This window comes from Pithys albifrons, chromosome 2, assembly GCF_047495875.1.
Source record: "Pithys albifrons albifrons isolate INPA30051 chromosome 2, PitAlb_v1, whole genome shotgun sequence".
Classification (NCBI taxonomy): domain Eukaryota; kingdom Metazoa; phylum Chordata; class Aves; order Passeriformes; family Thamnophilidae; genus Pithys; species Pithys albifrons.
Genome location: NC_092459.1, coordinates 72,487,428 through 72,510,528, shown reverse-complemented (window position 1 = coordinate 72,510,528; position 23,101 = coordinate 72,487,428). Strand labels below are relative to the sequence as shown.

At 42.2% G+C, this 23,101-nt stretch overlaps 1 protein-coding gene across 1 annotated transcript; it reads left to right on the top strand.

Annotated features, from left to right (window-relative positions):
- The first annotated feature begins 1,795 nt into the window (after positions 1 to 1,795).
- On the top strand, positions 1,796 to 14,827 carry DACT2 (dishevelled binding antagonist of beta catenin 2). The gene is made up of 4 exons (XM_071547965.1): positions 1,796 to 2,186; positions 7,867 to 7,999; positions 9,490 to 9,777; positions 12,237 to 14,827. Exons 1-4 carry the CDS (start codon positions 1,947 to 1,949, stop codon positions 14,027 to 14,029), a joined length of 2,454 nt encoding a protein of 817 aa, XP_071404066.1. The 5' UTR covers positions 1,796 to 1,946; the 3' UTR covers positions 14,030 to 14,827.
- The last annotated feature ends 8,274 nt before the right edge of the window (positions 14,828 to 23,101 follow it).

The following is a 23,101-nucleotide window of genomic DNA, read 5'->3' as shown; positions in this document are numbered from 1 at the left end:
GCGAGAAGAGGTATATTCATGAAAAGAAAGAAAGAAAGAAAGAAAGAAAGAAAGAAAGAAAGAAAGAAAGAAAGAAAGAAAGAAAGAAAGAAAGAAAGAAAGAAAGAAAGAAAGAAAGAAAGAAAGAAAGAAAGAAAGAAAGAAAGAAAGAAAGAAAGAAAGAAAGAAAGAAAGAAAGAAAGAAAGAAAGAAAGAAAGAAGAAAGAAAGAAAGAAAAGAAAAGAAAGAAAAAGAATATATAGATAATATACAGATAGATGATTGATAGATAGATAGATAGATAGATGATAGATAGATAGATAGATAGATAGATAGATAGATAGATAGATAGATAGATAGATAGACAGACCCCCAAACATGTTGTAGGTGATGCCATACAAGTCATACCTCATGCACTTTAACTAAGCACTACCTGGCCATCAGTCGTTCCTGTTCCATCTGCAGATGGAGACATTTGTGAATAATTATGCATGACTTGTCAGAATAGGACCCCTTCTGACATAGTTCCACTTTGTAAGGGAAAGTTAGCCATCTGCAGTCTCAGCAGTAGGCACAGCCACCCACATGAGGCTACTTGAAGAACAGAGCAACTGGTTCCTGATCCCCCAGCTCACATAACCCAGCACAAAGTGAAGTAACATTCCAATTGGAGTACGCTAGCTTTTAAAGACATGCCACAGAGCAAACAGAACATAACCATGGACAGACTGGCTGTGCATGTGCTCACTGCTTGATGGAGAATCATACACCTTTCCTGAAATTATTTCAGTCAAGAGTGTCGCACAGTTATCCCAGGATCTGTAGGACCCAAAGGCTTCTGATTTCAGTGCAGGCAGAAGAAAAATTAAGTCTTCTGTAGCATGGACTCCACTGTGTTCATCAGACTCTTGGTATTAGGGCTTCTTCTCCCCCCCTGCATCACTACCCACTACCCATCCTGGCTTTCCTGCCTGCTAACCACTTAACTCTGAAGAAGCTGCAGTTGGCTGTCTTGGGAGCTTTAAATGCTGGCATTTCTTGGTAGGAATTGCACCACAGTTTGAATTTCTATAGTTGTGTTTTCCTGTCCCATTTAAAGCAAATTCTGAGCCCTTCAGATTACCTGGGGAGTGGGGGAGAGGGAGGCCAGCAGGCTGAGCCACATCTTGACCTGACAAGACAGGACTCTGCCTTGCTTCCAAAGTGGGAATCAATAGTTCAGTACAAGGCAGAGAACTGGAGCAGTGAGATCGCAGTTGGGGTGGTTTTTGGAAAGCAAGATGAAGAGTGCCAGTGCTGTGCCTGTGCCTGGCAGGAGGCACCACCAGCCAGAAGGGGAAGGGATGGAGCTACAAATGCCACGGTTTTGTGAGGGAAGCGTTGTTATACCAGCGAGCTCACCACACCATACCCTCGCATCACTTCCATTTGCACGCGGCCGCAGCATGACAGCTCGGCTGCAATCTCCGCAGCATCCCCGGGGCTGGCTGCGGCCGGGACTAGTGCTCTCGCCCCTGCGCGGCCTGCCGGCCCCCGAGTGCTACCTCTGCAGGGAGAGGGCGGGCACCCCATTCCTCTATCCCTCTTCGTCGCCCGGGCGTGGTACGAAGCGAGAGCAGCCTCCGGGCACAGGCAGGGACCGGGGCAGGCAGGAGCTGCCCCCTGCGCCGTGGTGGGGGAAGCGCCCGGCACTGGCTCCACTCCCCGCGAATCCATCCGAGAGGTGGCTCCGCCACTGACTGGAGCCGCAGCCTCTTCCTTTCGCTCCCGCCCTCCCTCTCCCTCCCCTGTCCCCACCTCTTCTCCAAAACCGCAGAAGCCGCTGCAGCCCTGTCTTCACTCTCTCCGGTGCCAGCGGCGGAGCGGGGCGGGCGGACCTCGCCGCAGGCACGGCCCGGGGCGGGAGCAGCCCCGCCGCCTCCCCACCGCCCCAGTGCCATGGCCGGTGCCGCGGCCCAGCGCTGACGATGCTGCTGGGCACTCCGCGGTCGGGCGGCTGGGATCGCGGCCGGGTGGGCGAGAGGCTGCAGGCGGCCCTGGCCGGCCTCCAGGAGCTCCAGGTGCTTCGGGAAAAGCAGCGGGAGCTCGTGCGGGCCGCCCTGGCCATGCCGCAACGGCCGGCGGCGGGCGGAGGAGAGCAGCCCCTATCCGCCCGCAGCAAGGAGCACCGCCTGGAGGCCACCCTTTCGGCCCTGAAGGAGCAGCTGGTAAGGCACGGCACGGGACGCCCCGCTGCCCGGCTCTGCCAGTCCAGCCGCGATGCTGAGGCGGGTGGAGGGGAGCGCCACTGGGCTGCCAGATACCTCGGGACGGGACCGGGAGCGGGCAGGGCGCTGCAGCGCGGACCCTGCGCTGCTCTCTCCCCGCGGGCCGCGTCTCCCCGCTGCGGCCAAGTGCGGACCCGAGGCGCTGTCGCAGGGAGACCCCCGCTATAGAGACGGACTCTTCCTTTCCTCAGGCGGGACTCACCGCGGCGGCCCGACACGGGCAATGCTGGTAGCGGGCTCCGTGCCAGAAAGGGCGTTGGGGAGTTGTTAACCCGGCACCGCTCATTCACTGGAGCCGAGGAGTAGGCGATGATTAACTTCAGTAATACAGCGCTCAGCTCTCAATGGCAACAGCCGTTCGCATAGGAGATCAAAAGGCACACGGAGTGAGATACACATGCACAGGCTAAGAGTTCAGGGGCTTGGGTGGGCGTGTGCTTGCACACCTATGACCCTGCACCTGTGTGTGTGCATCTATGCGTGCCCGTGGGGTGGTGCGCCCGTAGGAGTCGATCTGCCAGGAAAGGCTTCGTGAACCAGGAGCACTTTAATTCTTTCCACAGATCGCGTGATCAAAAGTGAAGAATGACTGAATGCCATGCTTTCTATTGAGAGTGTTACACTGGCCGCTGGCACAGCTTTTTTTGTGAAACTATAAATATAATTCTGAATTGCAGCCGAAAAGAGTTTCATAGGTGAGACAACAATCTAAAGGATAAAGAGCTTTAATCTCTAGTATGGGCAATTACACACTTCAGTAAACTCAGACTTAATTTAGAATCCTTTCCCTCCCTGTACTAGTGCAAGGCTTGGCCATCAGTTACCAATCAGGTGTGAAAACAGTACGGTTGTTAGCTCCCCATAGGCAGGTTTATCAGGCAGCATCTCGGAATAAAACTGGATTTAACCTTGAGGGAAACCTAGCCACCACTGGGTGAAAACACAGCAGCAGGCATATCTTGATTAAGAAGATACAGGAAAAGTGGATAGCCAGCCACTTGGTTACCTGCCACTGATAATTGTAAGTAATGGCTCTATTTTTCTTTTCTTTTTTTGTTTGTTTTTCTTTTTTTTTTTTTAATTTAAACAAAAGAATTGAAGGTATTTATTGCCTGTCTGGGACTACTGGGATAACCCAATGACCACTGACCATAGTGACTGTACTTTTTTCATGCGAGTTGTTGTGCTTTAGTTACTCATTTGTTTATATATTTTTCAAATAGAATATTAAAACAGACACTTAGCTTTTTCCGGACTGTACTGACATCTTAAAAGGCTTTCTAAGGACGTGGGTGAGACTAGCCATTAGAATGGAAGATAAAAACCGCCTTTCATTGCTCCCCTTAGAAATGTGGGAGTCGGGTGGACAAGAGTAACTCTGTACACCTCCGGAGTGGAATGGTTTTCGCCAGTAGGTGCCACTGCAATTATGAGAAACGTGTCTCTTGGGGTGTCTGGGAGGGAAGTGTTCATAAAGCTTGAGAAGGATGACTCAGAACTACATAAATCCAGGGACAGGTTCTTCAGCAAAAATACAGTTGTGAGAATGCTTAAAGTAGTGATACAAAGCTCTTCTAATTCACCTATGGCTCAGGAAGCTTTTCAGATTGTACTGTTCAGACATACTTGTTACCTTTATTGCTTTTTTCCTCCTGCAAATTGCAGATATATTTTTGAGTAGAGGTGCATACCTCAAAGCTGCCTAATAGCAAAGTAATCCCAGTTGAAAACCAGCTTTTCACAGTTCCGTTAGAAGTAGTCCACAGATCCTAGGATCTCAGCAACTACAGGCTGAACACTTTCTCAGTGATTCATGAGCAGTGTATTGTACTCAAAACCCATGAAAATTCTGTTCATGATTGCAGAAATTTGAGTTAAAAGTGAAAACAACAGAAAATGCAAAGCACAGCATTGCTTAAGGAGTGTTATGTCTTCATAGTTGTTGTTGTTGGCCCAGGGAGGGTAGAGTATGTGATTGCTCTTGCTCTATAAGCTTTCAGATTGAGAAACTCATTAACAATGTAAATGTAGCTTTGCCTTGCAGCATATCTTGATCCAAGTTTCAAGGAGGGCTGTAGCCCTGGGCCTTAGCATGGTCGTGATTTAATTCATAAAAAGTTTGGTCCCTGCAACACAAAATGGGGAAGCTGTGTCAGCTGGAGCTGGCTCAGGACATCTCAACGATGGAAAGAAGGCAGATAAAAAATGAGGCCAGGCTTCTCCTAAAATGGTAGGGTGAGAAACAGAAGAGCAGAAGCAGTACTCCTAAGGACTCAAGTCCCAGTAGTGAGTTGAGCAAAGCCATCAAATGCCATAGGGACCATGTGTAGATGCCATTCCAGAATCCCAGTCTTTTCCGCAACAGCATTTACCAGAGACAGCAGCTGATCTTTCTAGCACTCTGCTGTAGGCAGTCTGCTGCCCCTAAAAGTCATGTTCTTTGTTGCCCCAGCCAGTGGCCCTTTTTGGTGGCCAGGGTCTCTTCTGGCAGCTGCAAATTACTACTTCAGGGTCAACTCTGTAGAAGAGGAGCAGAGTTAAGTTATGCTGCCCCCTGTTAAGACATCTCAAAGGTGCTAAACTTCTCTTAGCCAAAGAGCATCATGGTGATGTAGAAGAGAAAGAAGAGATGCAAATTCGGGCCAATGCAAAGAGAGAAATCTGTGATCACTGTCCAAGTAGATGGATATCAAAGGCTGCAACATCCAGTATTTTCTCAGTTCTTTCCTCAGACAACATATGTATGAATCTTTTTCTATGTGATTTGAATCCGATGATTTTGTTTTGCAAGCTTTCAGGTGATTTATGATGTTTTAAATATATGAGAAGGACACATTATACTGAAGAGAAAAAAAAACACTCAGTACCCTGCATTTGCCCATAGAAAACATACTTTAAACCAGAGTCTTGATATTTTTTTTAATAAACTAACTTCAAGTTTTGTCAACTTCAGAGAAAGAGGTGCTTCCAGAAGGAATTAACCTCACTTTAGAATAAGGGTCTGGGATGGGTGATATTAATTTTCCTCTGAAACTCAGAGCAACATTAGCTACAAAAAGATCCAAAGGTGACTAACTTTTAGATGGGCAAAACTAGGTAAGAATGCTATCTTTTGGGCATTCCAAAATACAGTCAGATTAATAGAATTATGAGATGCTAATCTACAACCAACAAATGTCAAAACCCTCCTTGAACCGAACAAATTGTTAGTTAAAAATAGTCAAATATAACCAGTGGATTTTGGTGCCTAATTTGGGGTGCCAGCTTGGGTTGATGTAAAGGAACTTGCTTTTCAGAGGGAGTTCTTCCTTCTGAAAAATGTATGGTATGGTGATATGCCCGACTTGGCTCCCCAGAACTGTAGTATATTCATAGTATAAGTTGATTTGGAAAGTTTGGTTCCATACTGCACAGTATACAGAAGTCTTCACAGCTGCATTGCCCAAAGCAAACAGATGGTTTTACCTGCAAGGTTTTGTCGCATGTAAAATTCATGTTGTGAATTGAGAAAGAGTGTGGTTTTGAGTGCTGCTTAGTGTGGGTGCTGGAGCAGTAACAGCCTCAAACAAACACACCGGAAAAGTCATTCTTATCCAAATGGTTGTAAGCATGCTTCTTGTCTTGGGGTGCAGAAGTAGTTAACTGAAAGATCAAAGCTATGGTGTCTGTTGAAAACCGAATGATATGAGACACCATAAAAGGGTTAAAAACCATGATGTAAATCATGTGTGTTGGTTAAAATGCTATGAAAGCGCAGACAGAACCTGGAGGTATAATAAATAATGTTTGAATACTTGAGAGCCTTGTGGCCTCTCTGTCATTAATCAGAAACCACAGACTGAGGGATTGGCTGGCAAAACATTAATCATTAAGCAATTAATTCCAGCCATGAAAATAAAACTTTGTGATTTCCTGAGTAGGTGGGATTGAAGAAGGCATGGCATGATTTTGCTTATTTGCCAGGAAATAAAGAACTACTGAGTAGACCATACATTCGTCATTCAGATGGGATAAAAATCTCCTTTATTATCCAATTATTTCCTTCTTTTTTGTTTATATGAAACAGGAAGAGGGAAAATCCCCATAGGTTTTTCTAGGAAGCAATGTGGAGCCTCTTAAGCGTCAACCTTTCTAGATGTGTGACACTAACAAAAAGGAGGTTTATTTATTGTGTCTTACATGTTCCTCCAGTTCTCTGTAAAAGCATGCTAGAAATTTCTTTTTAGTTTTTCTTCTCGGCAGCATCAGCAGCCCTAACAGTTGTTTTGTGAAACTCAGGATATCTGTCTTTTTTCTGGTTTTTTTATGGCACAGGTTCTAGCAATTTACTGATTACCTTAGGATCTTACCTTTCTTTTCTTTTAGCATTTATAGCTATGGAGAAACCTAAAAATACAAATATTAAAAGCTGAATAATCCATACAAAAGGAAAGTGGCATTGCAAGTGTGTACATACTGATTTTGATTTTCTACATGTCACTTAATTTTGCAAATACTTTAACTGGTTTAAGGCACCTATTTTTTATTCATATTTGAGGTTGGAAATTCTGCTAGAACTGCCACTTGTATTTTTAAATCTGAAATGTACACATAAAGAAGAATCTTAAACACGCTTTTCTTATGATTACTGAGTGGAAACCCATACCGTCAAGGGCTTTGAGCACAGCTTTACAACCAACGTCAAGAGACCACCTTTCTGTAAAGTACTGTAGGATGGATAGTGAGGTCAGATAGAATTAGAAGCTGCCTAAATAATGACTGGGCTTTAGATAATTTGCCAAGTGCTATGTGAGAAGTTTGTGACAGAAACCAACTGTGGTTCTTTGGCTGGCACCTAACACCTGGCCATCTGCCTCTCCAAGCTGATGGCATAAATACCGGGGGAGCAACTGGGGGAGCTGTTACCTCAGATCAGCCTGGTCAGTGATTGCAGTAGGCAACAGACATTGTTGCTGGCTTCTGAGGGATTGTTCACAAACTTGAGGCACCATTTATTTTAAATACAGTAATTTTCCCATCAGTATTCAAATGCTACCTTCTTCTTGCATAAAACATGTGGAAATATCTAGCCACAAGACATGCAAGAAAAACTTGCAGTAAAATAGATGTCACAATTCTTGCAGTGTATCCTTTCAAGTATAAACACATGTCATCAAAGCCAAGGGTTTTACTGCAGTGAGTACACTGCCTTTACTTTGTGTGGCAATAAGGTACCTCTACATGTGGCGGTTTCCTTTCATCAGGCAGACAATCCAGTGTTTATCTCCTCCTCTGCTCAGAGGCAGAGTGCAGTACATATAGGAAAATGTTAATTGGTTAGAAGATTGCTCTTGTCTTTTAGAGATACAGTTCCTGCCATATCTCTAACAAAAATCCCAAAGGGTAAGATTTGAGAACATGTTCAGCCAAGCAGAAAATGATATATACCAAGAAACAAAATGTTTTGTCCTTGTCTGTTATGTCGGTCTTATTACAGAGAGCCAATTGCAACAGTTCCTAGCTAAACCAAACACTTCATGAGAATCTGTCTGGCACAGGTGGCCTGAATTCATGCATTGTTGCTGACATTCTAATTGTTATTATTCTTCATTTCCTCCTTCTTTCCTTGATTTTGATTTAGTCTCGTTTGAGGAGACAGGATGTCGGCTTGAAGAGCCACCTGGATCAGCTAGACCAGCAAATAAGTGAGCTGAAATTGGATGTCAGTAAGACCTCCAGTGAATACTTGGACAGTGACAGCCGGCCCAGCTCAGGTAAATGTGCATTTGGCTATTTATTCCCAGAGGTGTGGTGCTAGGAGAACTGAAGAGTGTCAGCTGCTAAGCAAAACTCCCTGTATTGTTTGGTCGGAAATGGTGTCCCTTGGTTGAGGTGGAGAGTAGTCACCTGGCACAGAGTGAACTCACAGACCTGCTGGGAATTCTCCTGCAAGTTGATTTAGTTGGAAAGTACTCATTCACTCAAACAGTATTTTTTCTGGATTTTTTAAATTTTATTTTAAAATGAACACTGTAGCCAAACATGGAAGGAGCAGTAATCAGATTTCCATATTAATTTCCTTGTCCAGTGTAGAATGACCATTGACAAAGTGGCTAGAGCACTCAAAAGAGGTGAAGGAGAGCAATACCTGTATCAGTGCTCTACTTGAATCTGGGAAGGTTCTAAACCTCACAAAGGCTTTGAATATTACTATTGCACTGCTCTGGCCAAATTAATGTTTGATAATTTATGTAGAAGCAAAACAACTCTATCTAAAGACACTGAGTAACTACACACACACACACACACACACACACCCCACACCCCCCCCAAATATTTGCTGAGTAAAGACTCATAGACAGAAGAATACTGGGTATCAGGTTTCTGGTCTGATTCACAGAGAGAGCTGTACTACAGACTTTATAGCTACGGTGTCTGTTAAAACCAGTTCCTGTTATCTAATGTGAGACAATGAGAGAGAGTAGTTCTTTTCAAACAGAATTTTGCAAAGCCTCAAGTCTTCAGTGAGACAAGGAAAGATTTTTTTTTTTTAATACAGCATACAAATTGGCAGCCTAGTACTTAGATATTTAGAGGAGGTGTAAAAAGTGCAAGTTTCTGTTGTGTGTTTAAGTTCAGGAGTTATCCACTTAGGCACATGCACATAGTTCAAAAGGAAACAGCTTCCTTTTCTGTTATAGAGAGGAATAATAAAGATTTCTGTCTTGAATGTACACAGAGACTTTTTTAATACTTCCATAATTAACTGGCAATGATCTCAAGACCTGGAGAGGGAAGATACCTTCCATTCTCTGCCCTTAGAAATCTCAGCTATCATAGACTGGGTAGCTCTGATTACAGTCTAGTTTTAGTCTGCTTTCCCATCCAAACTGTGCTTCTATGTATGTAACAAAAGTTGCAACATTGTAAGATGGCCCTATTTTACACCAGTGGCATAATAGTCCCCAAAGACATTTTCCAGTGAAGAACTGGGCGTGATGGTGCTGCATTTCACCCCATCCCACCCTCAGAACTAAGCAGGCATCTGTCTGCCCAGCTGGCTCAGGACCTAAGTATGGAAAAGCCCAATAAAGGTCGATTGAATTAGAGTATACCTCCGCTAATGTTACCCAAATAAAGGTTCATAAATTTAGGTTTGTGGCACATAGTAAATGAAGATTTATTGTATTCTCTGCATTTTGTTTCTACAGAGCCTGTTTAGTTGTTTTAAGTATGAAATATCCTATTTATTTTAACTCTGCAGGATTCTATGACCTGAGCGATGGTGGTTCTTGCTCACTCTCCAATTCTTGTACCTCTGTGTACAGTGAATCCATCTCTTCCTCCCACACCAGTCTCTTGCCCGGTTCTCAACACCCTAAAGCAAGGCTCAGTGTGTTTGACTACCGACCCAAGTCTGCAGATGAAACTACTGTGCATGCCACCAGCTTCCAACAGCAGGGAACCTATGTAAGCGATGGATGTCGGATTGCAGCTAGCAGAGATGTTTCTGGAACTCCTGCCAGGTCCAGACCAAGGCCAGTTTCCACAGGTAATTGATGGCAGAACTGGATACTTCAGTCAAGGGAAGGGCAGATCCCTAGATATTACTTTCAGGATACCAATATTTAATCAATATATAGCTCTACTTTTCAATACACAGCATAAAAATTGATCAAAACTACAGAGCCAAACTGTTTCCTGTCCAACTTTCACTTGTCTCCATACTCAGATACTTAAAAAAAAAACCAAGCACAAGGATTAGACAATAACAAATATGTAGATGAAACAATACCAAATATGAGGCCTATGCATTTAGAAATGGAAAAAAACTTTTTTTGTATGAGATAAAATTGTAATGAATGTTGAGATCCATTTTTTAATTGACCTGCACATGAAATCAGAAAACTTGCAATATTGAAAATACCTTGTGTGAAGGTGGAGGAATGTATGAAAGATGTAAAGTGAACTCAAAATTCCCTATTTATGCAACTTGATGTGGACTCAAACAATAACTCTTTTTCATAATTTATTATGTACAGTTAGGGACAACAGACGCCAGAAGTTAATTGTCTATCTAGAAACCAGTCATGAGCCTAATAGTGGATCAACCATGAATTTGCATTATACCTTTAGACAAAAAGGACAAGCCTGCTAACAGTCCACACCTCTTGTTTACCACCTGTGAAGTGACATCATATCACTTTTTTTTCTGGGTTCTCCCATTGCCTCAAAGCAATCTTTTGTTAGTACAGTTCTTACAGTGATCCAGTGAGATGTGTGACAATTCCATTATAAAAACAGGGAAGCCATAGGGAAAATCATTCCAAGTACCATGTCACTCTGGAATCATTCCCACAGTTACTTGACTGAGCTAATTTACCTCTGGCTTGCTTGGAACAGATGCAACACCTCTGTGTGCACACATACCTGAGGAGATGGAAGAAATTATAGCATAAAAACAAAGTCTTCTCAAGGCTTGTCAAAGGGTGGGGATGAGCTTAATGATCCATGGCTTCCATGTTCGGATTACAGATTTTATGCTCTATCATAAGTTTTCCTGTCTCGCAACATTTTGCTGAGACCCTAGAGGCTTAATGTTTTTTTGGCTGTAAGAGTCAGACTAGCCAAAAAAGGAATAGCTGATATTGAGTAAGGGTGTGGGAGAGAGGCTACAGACCTCCTTCAGACCTCCTTTCTTTTTCCACCATCATCTCCCCACTTCCTGGCTACAACCTCTTACTACTTCCTTCAGTGTGAGAAACATAATTCATGAGTGTAATCTTGAAGAAACAATTCTTACAAAGTTGACCACATTGCAAGAAGCGAATCAAGATAGTACTTTAAAAAATCGTCATTTGGAGAGAGGAAGAAATTTCTTTTTTCTGCTCCTTAGCTTGCCCTCACAAGTAACTTCAGATACAGACCAACTGCCATTTCTTTTAGTGGCAAGCAAGCTTGCTCAGACACCACAAGCTCAGCTTTCTTTTGACAGTTTCCTGGTTTGTTTGCACAAGAGAGCACCATTACACACTGCCAACAATTTCCTAAAGAATTTTCGTTATGAAATTAGATTATTTGAGAAATTATGCTCCTAATCTTTGCTGTAGCAGGTCTCTGAGTGCCTTAGGTAGGACATTGCAAACAACCCCTAATTTTGGAGTCTTTCAAAAGGTTCCTATCACAGAACCTATATAGCCACTGGTTGTGAATTATGTGGTTTAATTTGATGGTTGGATTTCATGTTAGCATGAAGCAGCCAGGGAATGGGTTAGCTGAGAATCTGTTGGCACTGAAGTGTGCGTTGTTGAACAGAAAAATCCAAGCTCACTGTTTCCAGTATTCTTGGTCGCAGAGGTAACACAGCACTGTAATGCTCTGTTGGATGATGTGTCTGGATGGAACAACCTTTCTTCACACAAAAACACAGCCTCTCCTCTCTGCGCAGAGGAGATGCTTCTGAGATGAAGGTGCAGCAGTCAAAAGTAAAATACAGCAACCTTGACAGTAGTCCAGAATTGAAGAGATCTGAATTGGTGGCCATAAATGTCATCTCTGGGGACTATGCTTCCCACTGGCCTGAGCAGTTACCCTTAGATTTTTGTCTCTGTCAAAATAAAGGCTATTTAGTTCATTCTTCCACAGCTTCTCTGCTAAGAAAAAAAAATAATTCCTTATTTTTGTTTGATTGGGTTCCTGTTAGTGTGTAACATTTTAGAACATGTTTATATGTGCACAGATCTACTTTGATCCAAGTAGCATGGTTTAAATTTTGTGCAAAGGTGAGAGTTTTATTATTGGCATTAAAAGGCATTCTAATCTCTGTTATGCATAGGTGAATAAAAGCTTTAAAGTAATTCAGTGACCTCGGAAGACTGAGATTACTTTCTTTATTCATGCTACTGATCTTAGTAAAAGCCATCACATCCCTCTGAAATAACATTTTTAGCATGAGCCAGTTTGAATGTAATTGTGATTTAATTAGGTTGTTTATTTTCATCCATCCTGTAGGTGACTTGGAAAGACTCACTCCAGCAGACGCTAGATTTCCGAAAGAGATGGATCCCAAATCCATGTTGCCTCTGTGCCATAACGGAGACATGCTCTGCGTGGACCCCAAATTCCAGAATGACTTAGTCTCCAAGAATGGCATTGATGTGTATCCTTACCCAAGCCCCCTTCATGCAGTGGCTTTACAAAGTCCCCTCTTCTCCCTGATGGGGACATCTCCAGAATCAGACTTCCAGGTTCCTCCCAGCAAACCTATGCCTAGTGTGATGGGTCCCAGCTTGATTAGGACTAGGCCAACCACTGAGGCCAAGCCAGGGGGTTACATCAATAGATTACTGCAGCTGACAAGATGCAAAGGAAACAATAGGGCTGATGCCAGTGAGTGGGTTTCAACAAAGAGCCAGCCAGCTGCAATGCACCAGAGACTCATTATAACCCCCAGCACCGGTGGAGTGAAAATTAACAGCAGCAGTAGCCAGCTGGAAAAACAGGCTAGTTCTCTGGAAAGTAACAAAGCTGAAGGAAAGCTGTCAAGAGAGGTGCCAGAGGGGGAATGTGCCAAGCAGCAGGAGACCATGCACTGTGTGAATGAAGAACAGCCATCCACTCGGCTTGACACAGAGCCATCAGTTGTGAGTAGTTGTTATCCTGCCAAGTCAGCAGCAAGGGGCTCTCCTCTGGCAGAAGCAACAGATAGCAGTGTGGAGTGCAGTTCATCCTACTCACAGCTGTGCCAGGATGACTCCAGCCCAGATACCTGGAATGCTAAAGCTGCCCTACCCAGAAAGCTGCCCCTCAAAAGGTGTGGCAATGCCAAATTGGGTAACACTGGGGGTCATGAGCAAGTGGCACGAACTGAGTTTGTTCATGCTCAGTTCGTCCCTGCAGAATCCCACCAAGTCCAGGTAAAGTTTGCCAATTCCAAAACAAAGGCAGTGAAGGTAAAGAGGAGGAACAGTGAAAAGGTACTACGACCTGGGAAGCAAGCCTTCTGCTTGGAAAAGGTCAGAGGGTCCCATGGGGCCACCAGGTTGCCTGCTGAGTGGAATCATCCCCAAAGACTACAAGGTGTGAAGAACCTTGTGCGTAGACCTTCGTACTCTGGTGACATTACAGGCAGGTCATGCTCAGAGTCTAGTCTGTTCCCTGTGCATGTCAGACTTCCCACCATGCCATCCGGGCCAGAGCTCTATGGAGCCTCTGCCAGTGCACTGTATTCCCTTGAAGCAGCTTGCATAGACACAGTTAATAAGAAGAAGCAACGCAAGTGGCAGTCCACAGTGGAGATCTCTGCCAAGTCCCACCTGGCAAGCCTGTCTCATAGCTTTGGCCTGGAAGCAGCGAAGCTGCCAGCAAAGAGAGCTGGTGTACTGCGCACTGTCAGTATGAGGGCTCGCTCCAAGAGTAAGCGCAACGGAGATTATGCCAAAAGTGAGTCAGACCACTCTGAATACTCTGCGGAGTGTGCCTCCCTCTTTCACTCCACCATCGCAGAGACCAGTGAAGGGGAGGTCAGTGATTTCACAACTAACCGCTTTGGGGACAGTGAGTCCAGTGAAAGTGATTCAGATGGCAGCAGTAACAGCAGCAGCCTTGCCCTTGACTATGATGAGGGGGATGAAAGTGAGCTCATTTGGCCTGAAGGTTCAGTCAGGCAATCGGGGGCTGCCCAGGCCTCTTCCAAGCCTCTTCCCCCAGTGCCCAAAATCTGTCGCATCAAAGCTTCAAAGGCACTAAAGAAGAAGATAAGGAGATTCCAACCTGCCTCTCTGAAGGTCATGACCATGGTTTAAAGGAGAGCAAGCATCTGTTTCTTATAGCGAGATATCCTGCTGGGTCTCATTTGCAAAACAGGAGAACCCATGTGTGGAGAAAAGGACTTGCTTAAAGGAATTGTGAAAAATCCCTTGAATCTACACAAGGGATCTTGCTTGTTAATGCCTGGACATAAATGTCACTGTATCTAATTCACTCTTGCCATTTATTCTGTAAATATGAATCTCTCTGTATATTATGTGATGCCTTTTTTTACTATCCAGAAGGGTCACCATGGTGAAAATTAAAACATCCTCTACCATGAGATTTTACAGTCAAGCCCTTGGTGGTTTGATAACCATATGCACCTGCAGAATCAGTCTCAGACAAAAAGGCTGCCTAAGAAGAAAGTGTACTTACCTCTTGTGAGGAATTCTTTGCAGTCTGAAGTCTGCATTAGCCATCTAGATTTCATTGTGATCATATGAGAAAGTTCTGTCTTTGACCTAGTTTTGCTTTTTTTCAGATTACCCATCCCATACCTTCTCCCAAACATCAGGACGACAAGTCTGTTCTTCCATATAAACATAGTATGTTTAATCAAAAAAGAAAGTGCATTTGTGAATGACAACAAGACTTCAGTTTGTTTCATTTTGTCAAAACTGAGAGTATAGGGTTGGTTTTTCAACCCCCCTCTTTATGATCCATGTTATTGTTCATTTGTTAAATGGATGAAAGAATGAGGGCTCTGTGCCACAGTATATTAATAGCTGGGATAGAAATTATAGCTTTGCCCCTGAACTTGCAAACTCAATAAATACTATTTAATGTACTTCTGAAAATCGTGTTTGTCTGACTTTGATGTCTTAAGAAGATTATTCTTTAATATGGTATAATATTAATATTATATAATAATATAATAATAATGTTATTATGCTCTTTAATATTATATAAGATTATATCTTTAATGTTGTGTCAGGAATGCAGAAGAGCATTTTTTGGTGAAAGAGATCTGTGTTTTTATGATCACTGTGCAGAGACATTCTTTTATATTTTCAGAGGATCACTGTAGTTCAGTCAGAACCAGGGTCTATTCATCCCCTACCTCAGAAAACCTTAGGTTAAAACATCTGCTTCTAAATGAGAGAATTTGAAAACAGTATTTTATTGAAGACTCAAATTGATGCAACTTTGTTGCAAGACACTCTTAATTTAAAACATGTATTTATGTATACATAATGTGGTTTTAATTCAAGGGCACTGATGTGAAGCTTTGCATTGGTGTCTAAGAAGTCAATTTTTTATGTTCATACAAGCAGTCCCAATTCTTTTCTCTGAGCACTGCAATCTGGAAGTTGAGCCCAAGTTCACCATGCATTTACAAAAGAGCAGGTATTATCCTCCTACCCTGTTTCAGTGCCTAGTCTGAATACATTCCTGGCCTAGGAGATGTAGGCATTACCTCATTCAGCTGTCTGTACTGCGTCTGAAACAAAGGCAAGTGCTTTGTAGAAACTGGCTAAAAGAGTGCTTGTTTACTCCAAGGATTCATTAGCAAACAGAAGTATTGAAAGACTAAACTTTTAACCAATGCCTTCTATTCTTTGGAAGCTGTGTTATGTTTTTAAACCACTCTGGTTTCGAATAATTTTTGGAAAATGAGAACAGTAAAAGTTAAGTGAAGTCATTTAATTTAAGTATTCTAGCTAATGCATAACATGATCCTTATTCTAACTAGGAAAATACTACATTTTAGTCAGTGGAATATGTTTAAACATTTTTTCATGGCTCAAAGAGTATTGGGCATAATCACCCCATTAGGATTAATGGGTGAATTTCACAGGTCTGGTGGTGGTTTCTTGTTCAGCATGTCTAGCAACGATCAAACAAAATAGTGATTTATGCTTTGTTGACTTTCTGCACCATAAAAGGATTTTTTTTTTCCATTTACACAAAAAAATTCATTTGGGGAAGTGTGTCAGAAGTTACATATGATCCTTTAATCCATGGATTTTCTGCGTTGGGGTGGAGTTTATTGGTTACATGGGAATTTTGAGCGTATTCTTTTCATGAAGGAGGAAATTGTTCCTAAGTAGAAAACTGCTCTGGGTAGAAGCACTCTAAAACCTGGTAAAAAGCACCACCCAGTAGCTCCTTGCCTTTTTATCAGAGTAAGCTCAAACAATAAGTTTGTGGTACCGCAACTCAGTAAATCCTGCTTTAGGGCTGTTAATACTCCGTCAGAAATGCTGCCAGACATATGATGAAAATGCTGATCCAGAATGAACTCACTCTGCCAATTCAAATAAAGAAAAATGATGACTTAATTTTGTACTGACAAGTTTTATGCCAGATGAGGTGTCACTGCCTCTACAACTCATACTTTCTGCCAGGTCTCTCCTCCCAGAGCCAGCATAAAGCCAACATAAAAGCATAAAGCTGGCACAAATGTCATCCTGTGCCTTGGCTAATTTGACAGAAACATGATTATGTGCCCACACTTGATCCAGGGGAAATCTGTGGTGCTGGAGAACCCCAGCAATGCAGAGAACCTGCTGTTAGGTGCTGGGCATCACCATGTGCAGTGATGGTACTGAGCTGTGACTTTCTGACAGCAGAACAGGTAGTGTTACCTCTCTGTACTCAGGGACATTGGACCTTCTCCCTAGTGCTGTCCTTTGGAAACACTCCTTTCCTCTGCTGGAGCAGAAACTGCGTTTGGACCAGAGCTTTGGAGGGAAGAAGTAGAACAATGAAAAGCAAGGCAGGAAACTTGGGTGGCTCATAGTTCAAGTATCCTAGCACAAAAAATATGGTAATAGTTCAGTGTACAAGTACGCTGAGACCACTGGGTGCAAGTGTGATGCCTCTGTCTATCAGAGATTTAGCTGACAGCATCCTGGAATACCTACCACCTAAGCAAATAGATCTGAAGCATACTTAAATCAAAAAATGTCAATAAATACTCTGATGCACTATTCTTTCATGTGTGTGTACTAAACATCATAAAACATCCTTCAGCTCCATATGAAGCCTCATTGGGAAAATAAGGGATCCCCAGCCTTACTTGTGATCACGGACATACAAAATAGAAATATTCACTGTCTGTTTTCACCTCCCAAAGGAACCCATAAAATCTTTTTACTTCACAGCATCTTCTACTACGAAGGCCCAAAAGAATGCCAAAAATGTTAGTTGGTGATTCATTTAGAAGTCTAGCACCAAACCTGATACACTTTGGGACTGAGAAGTTTAGCACTTTCACTGTGACTTGATTAGTAAGTGTATGGCTGCTTCAGAGCAGCTTTATGCAGGGTCTCTGTTGCAGAAGCTAACATCTGTCATCATCACTCCAAGCCCTAGTGAATCAAAATCATCCACTGCTGAAAGCTATGTGCCAGATCAGCAGTTTCCTTCTGTCATGGGCAGACATTTACACTTCATTGTAGGAGCAAATTGCTCCTAAACCACAAAGGAAAGTAAAGAAAGTAAAAAAAAAAAAAATAGAAAAAAAGAGAGAATAGAAAGGGAATTAAGGAAGCTTTAAGAGCAATTTGCAGAGTAGATCATAATTATGATTTTAAAAACTTCATTAATCCTTTTATTGCTCAAACAATTTTGGAACTGGATAATTACTAGCCTTCTTGGCCTTGACACAATCTTAGATTTTCAAGTCCACATCCATTACCAAACCATGGAATAGATTCAGAGAACCACTGTTTTGTTGGAGGCACCATCCTTCAGACCAGACTTTTGTTTGAAGTGACTTCTGGTCAGGCAGAACACGGGTCAAAAGAAAGGTAGTTATCATGTGGTAGGTCTCAAAACCAGCTATGAGTGATTCTCATGCTGGTGAACTTGAGCCCAATGGACATTTTAAGGCTGTGCTGGAGTCTGTTTTGTGTTTTCTTCCCCATCCTAGTCTGAAGCGCTGAAGGGATGAGAGATGAAGGTGAGAGGTGCTTCAGGCACTGCTGAAAGGCAGGCAATAGTGGCAGACCTTTGGGGAGTGAGCTGCTGGCAGCAGGACCAGGCAGGCTGAGGATGGCATCAAATGGCTCTGGTAGTTCCAGCCTCAACAGCCTTTGTTAGCTTTTTCACAGTCCTGCTAGGACTGTAACCCAGCCCCACCACTGCTCATGTGGCAGTGCTGGGATTTGTATGCTACACTTGAAATACAGGCCACCAGCACCCAAAGCCACAGGCCAATCACTCCTGAGCTACAAGGCCAGTGAGTGTCCCAACCCAGGGTCCTTCCAGACTACCAAGTGCAAAATCCCTAGTCAGGCAAAGATTGCTCAAAATAAGTGCACAGCAAAATGAGGCATCTATGACCACTGTCTTTGACAGGTAACAGGACAAACAGCATGCCAAGGAAGGACTAGCTTATAGCTGCAATTCTGAAGCAATAATTGTGGCTTTCATTTACCAATCTCTTTTGAGACATCCTTAACTCTACTGAAACTGAAGGCATCATCCCAGCTGTGCTCAGTGGAAAAGAGTAGCTCAGCTTTTAACTACAGCAGCCCCTCTGCCCTGCATACCACAGCAAACCCTTTGACTCCTGAAGAGAGCTGTACTACCTAATTGTATCAGTTGTAGCATCGACAAGATCTTTGCTATCTAACATATAAAACTTCAAGACTTTGTCTGAACCACTGTAATGCTAAAAAACCCCAAATAAAATCTTACATCTCCTAAGATTATTAGCTCATTCACTAATGAGAGCCAAGAAGTTCAATTATGAAAAGAGTTTAACCACTGTCTGGGTATGAAGACTTTGACAGAAAATGCCAATAGTATGGGGTTTTAGGCATTTTTCACTGGTTTGTGCTTAACCTTCCCTAAATAATACAGTGGAAAAAAGGGAGGCAAAAGTTCATTGTCATGCTCTTCATTAGGCAGGTCATATGACTTGAAACACAAAAGGGTAAGACAAGAGAGAGATCCAATCAGGATGAAAATTGGTTGTATCTTAAAAATGCAGTGCAGAATAATACTTTTTAACCTATCCAATGGCAATAAAGTAAAAGAAGTTAATGGCTAGGGCATACCCAAATTTTCCTGTGCTGAGATCATTTGAGTTAAACAAATTCCTTATCTCGGATGCAATTTATGGCAAAGGGCTACATGAAAATAAATTATTCCCAAAGGGAAGGAGTTTTTCCTGATTTTATACTAAGCGTGCTCACTAGCCATGTTGCTCACCATCCTTCTTTGCGTAACCAAAACAGTTGTTTCTTGTCTCCCCAGTATTCCTGTTCCACTGTGGTGCTGGTGAAAGAACAGGGTGCTTATCAGTTACACCACAGCTTCTGACTGCTGATAATTTCACCTTGGCATAGAACTCTCTAAGCTTCCTAAGGACTGAGGTTTATGAAGTTACTGCTTGAAACAAAAATTTTCTGTACAGCTTCTTAGCATTAGATGTATATACATATATTGGAGAAGTGGCAGTTCAGTGAATGGCTGGATGTGATTATGTCCCCAGACATTTCATCGGAATCAAAGCAGAAAGTGTTTTGGACTACTTTCTGTCACTAACTCTGATTATTTTCTAAAGAAATAAGGTCTTAAAGCTGAAGAGGAACTGAAAATGAGATGTTGCTGATTAAAATTAGCACTGTGAATATTTCCCTTATTTATTTTCAACACATCTGTTAAAGCTAATGAATTTGGGGATGGTTCTAACAAATATGACTTTGGAGTGGGCTGAATTTCTTGACAGTAATTTGGTGATGTTTTTTGTTAAAACAAGATGTTCAGGAAAGCTTCATCTGTGCTTACCTGATTTATACTTGGATTCTGAATCATCTGAATCATCTGAATTGTATTCATAACTATCTATTAGAAGTTTCTGACCCTTTTACTTCCTCTATCACAGAGGTGGGCTTATGGTGCACATGTACAAATTACCTCTCATAAAATTACTATGGTTATATAACGTCTTTTCTAACTCTTCACACTACATTTAGATCCCATGATTTTGATTATGTTTCACCCTGAGTGTCCTTTGTTGTCACTGGGGCACTGAAATTGATACAATATTGGTATGCCTACAACCACAGCTTTATAACCAGTATTTATAGTGCACAAACTCCTTCTAGGAGGTCAGAGAAAGGTAACTATGAACAGCAAGCCTAGTGCCAGCAGGTTTAATTACACTGTACCACAGTATGAACTTTCATTCCAAATTTTTAGTATCTCACAAATCAAAAAAAGCTGCATACCCACATGTTGTCTCCTGGGTGCCCAAGATGAAGGGGACTTCAGAATGAACCTAAACAACTAAAACTAGGAAGAATTCCAGGAGAGCTGAGATGAGAGGAAAACGATTTCACAATTTGATGATACATTACTACAAATCAAGGGGAAATGCTCTCCACAGATGGTGTTAAATAAGTACAGAGGACTGACAGCGGCTGCAAGACAGGCAGGGAGAGTGATCAAAAGGGACACTAAAGCTCTGTTATTATAGGAGGGTTAATAATTTTCTAGCGCTGTAGTTCGTATATAATCACAGCAGCCTCCCACATTAAGTAACGGAAACACACCAGGATTATGAGCCAAGTACCTCAAAATGCATCTGCATTATCTGCAGCCAAAGGCTCCCTCCCAAGTCCAGCCTCAGTGTCAGCTGCCTGGGGGTCACCTCCTTCTCCTGTACCCTCTCCCATCCTCCCAGCCCCCATCACTTCTCTGGCTGCTGCATCCTGTGCCTGCAGCCAAGAACTTTCCTCCAGAGGACTTACTTTTTTTTTTCCAGAAGAATCATCATGTTATAAAAATTACCCTCAGAGCATGCAGAGAACTTTTTTTTTTAAAAAAAATAAAAAGACTGTTTGGCCATCTCACCATAACCAGCCTGCAGAAATGTACTTCCACGGCTCACATTCATTTGTATGGATGACTCTGGGATATGTAATTTGGGGACACTGGACATTAACTGCCCTAGATAGCAAAGGAAGCTACTGCAGAGAAGGATGCAGCTCAGGTTAGAAATTAAAACCAAAAAGGCAACAACTAGACCCTTCACTGTCCTTTATTTCAGGTGCAACTAGATACCTGATGCAAAGCAGACAACACGTACCTTGGGTTGTACATTGGGACCATGTTATACCAGACAGAATGACCCCACTCGACACACCACTCCTCAGTGTCCTCACTCACCACATCAATTTAGCTCCTTGACACAAGTATACATGATTTTCATCTTTACAAATTGGACAAAAATCAAGCTCATTGTGGTTGGTATGTGAGCTCAGGCAGACATGAGAAAGAATAGAAACAAAATACATGTATTTTATACAAACTATTATCTGTATCATCCCCTATTGATTACATACCATAATTACAAAGCTAATTTCTCACACTTTCCCCATTACATGCTGCTTTCCCTGGCTTTTCTGAGTTGGCCACCCCAGCCTGCTGAGGTAAGAGCATGCCCTGTGGAAGCCAGGCTCCACACCTTTTTTTGGCTACTGTCCCAAGGTGTGCTGAGAAGCAAAGACATAATCTGCAGTTTCCTTTATGACAGCAGGTTCTGCTTCTTGAGCTACCTCTCTCTAAATTTGAAGTTGACACTGCCTGATTCTATGATGAAGAGTGCTATGTTTTGCATATTCCAAGAGCAGTTTGAGCCCAAATTACCCTGAAAAAAATCATCTTTTATAATAAAATTCAATGTGATAGTGTGCCTTGAAACCATAGGCCACTGTTTGCATTTCCCTATGGGTTTAGATTACATCAGCTTTCCAAGTATATGAAGGCCAAGTCTGTATGCAGACTATAAAGACTATATGTATATGTAAGTATTTACTGTGCATGCTGTAAGTATACAGATTTACACAAGACTATAAGGAGGGTAGCTAGGATAATTACTGTCTTCACTAGATATATATTGTGAAGAGAAATCCACAGCAGGAATACAACAAATAAAGTATCTATTGTAATATATAATAAAGTCATTGTATATTTGGCCTGAGTAGTTACACAATGCCACGTCAGTTTTCCTCTCACTTATTCAAATGCCTGTAGGAAAAGCACCTTGTTCCTGTTCTTGTAAAGCTAAAAGTCTGTCTTTGAGATACACAACCTCCAATCTATGACTTACTTTGCTTCCTTTAATAAAAAGCTATGGATAATGGTTGCAGCTTCCTTTGAATATTCATCCAAGAAGTTATAAAGCGATGTTTAAAGGAGCAAACAGATAACTAAATATTTGCTGAAAAATACCTGATTTTTAAAAAGGTTCAGAGCCAAAATTATCCTGCTTTTTAGACTAACCTCTAGCATTTCAGTAAGCATTTGTGAATTCAAGCCAGATCAACCCAAATCTCTAGAAGAATATACTGCTTTTTCTAGCTAAACATTAGGAAGAAGATTGTAAAATGAAGTTGTATGTTGCCAGGAATTTACCTTCAATGGAAATTATTCCATTATTTCATGAAAAGACCTTTTTTCCCTAAAAGAAACACTTTCCATGTTGTCCTTCTGAAAAACAAATATCTCTATTATCTCATCTGTAGTCTGTGGCTTGCAATGTGCAGGAGGTCAGACTAAATCCTTCTATAATCCTTTTGAGCTTTAGTCTATGAACTTTTATTCTGTTTCCCATAAAGTATTTCATTTTTTAGGGGAGAGTAATGCTTAGATCACAAAACAGTTTTAAAACTATCCCAGCAAACTAGGGGGAAAAGTCTCTTCCAATGCCTTAAAGGCAAGTATAAATGGATTTAGGAAGGAATTTGTTACGTCTGTCTTAAGGAATCTAAAATTTAGGAATCTGGGCTAAACCAGTCTTTTAGGTACCTTGTATTGCGAGCAGAGAGTGAGCAGCACTGACGCCAGCAAGGAAATTACCTCATTCCAAACAAGGCCTCCCAGATAGGTGGACTGAATCATTTTCAGGAGGGACTGACTATGAGTAGCCAAAATTACTCAGTTCAGCAATACTTAGTTTTTGAATCAGTAACACCAGATTAGACATGTGATTTCTTAGTGTGTGGGTAGCTGTTTTTGGTTGGATATGGCTGTCACTGAGCTATCTAAGGAATTGTTAGTAGAAATGGAGGAGGATTAATATGTTTTGGTTTTTTTATAAGGGAGTT

Bases quoted from the DNA above. Each gene is read 5' to 3' on its own strand.
- DACT2 (XM_071547965.1), top strand. From the start codon at position 1,947: ATGCTGCTGGGCACTCCGCGGTCGGGCGGCTGGGATCGCGGCCGGGTG. The intron at 2,187-7,866 runs GTAAGGCACGGC...ATTTTGATTTAG, and splicing joins CGGCCCTGAAGGAGCAGCTG to TCTCGTTTGAGGAGACAGGA. The intron at 9,778-12,236 runs GTAATTGATGGC...TCCATCCTGTAG, and splicing joins ACCAAGGCCAGTTTCCACAG to GTGACTTGGAAAGACTCACT.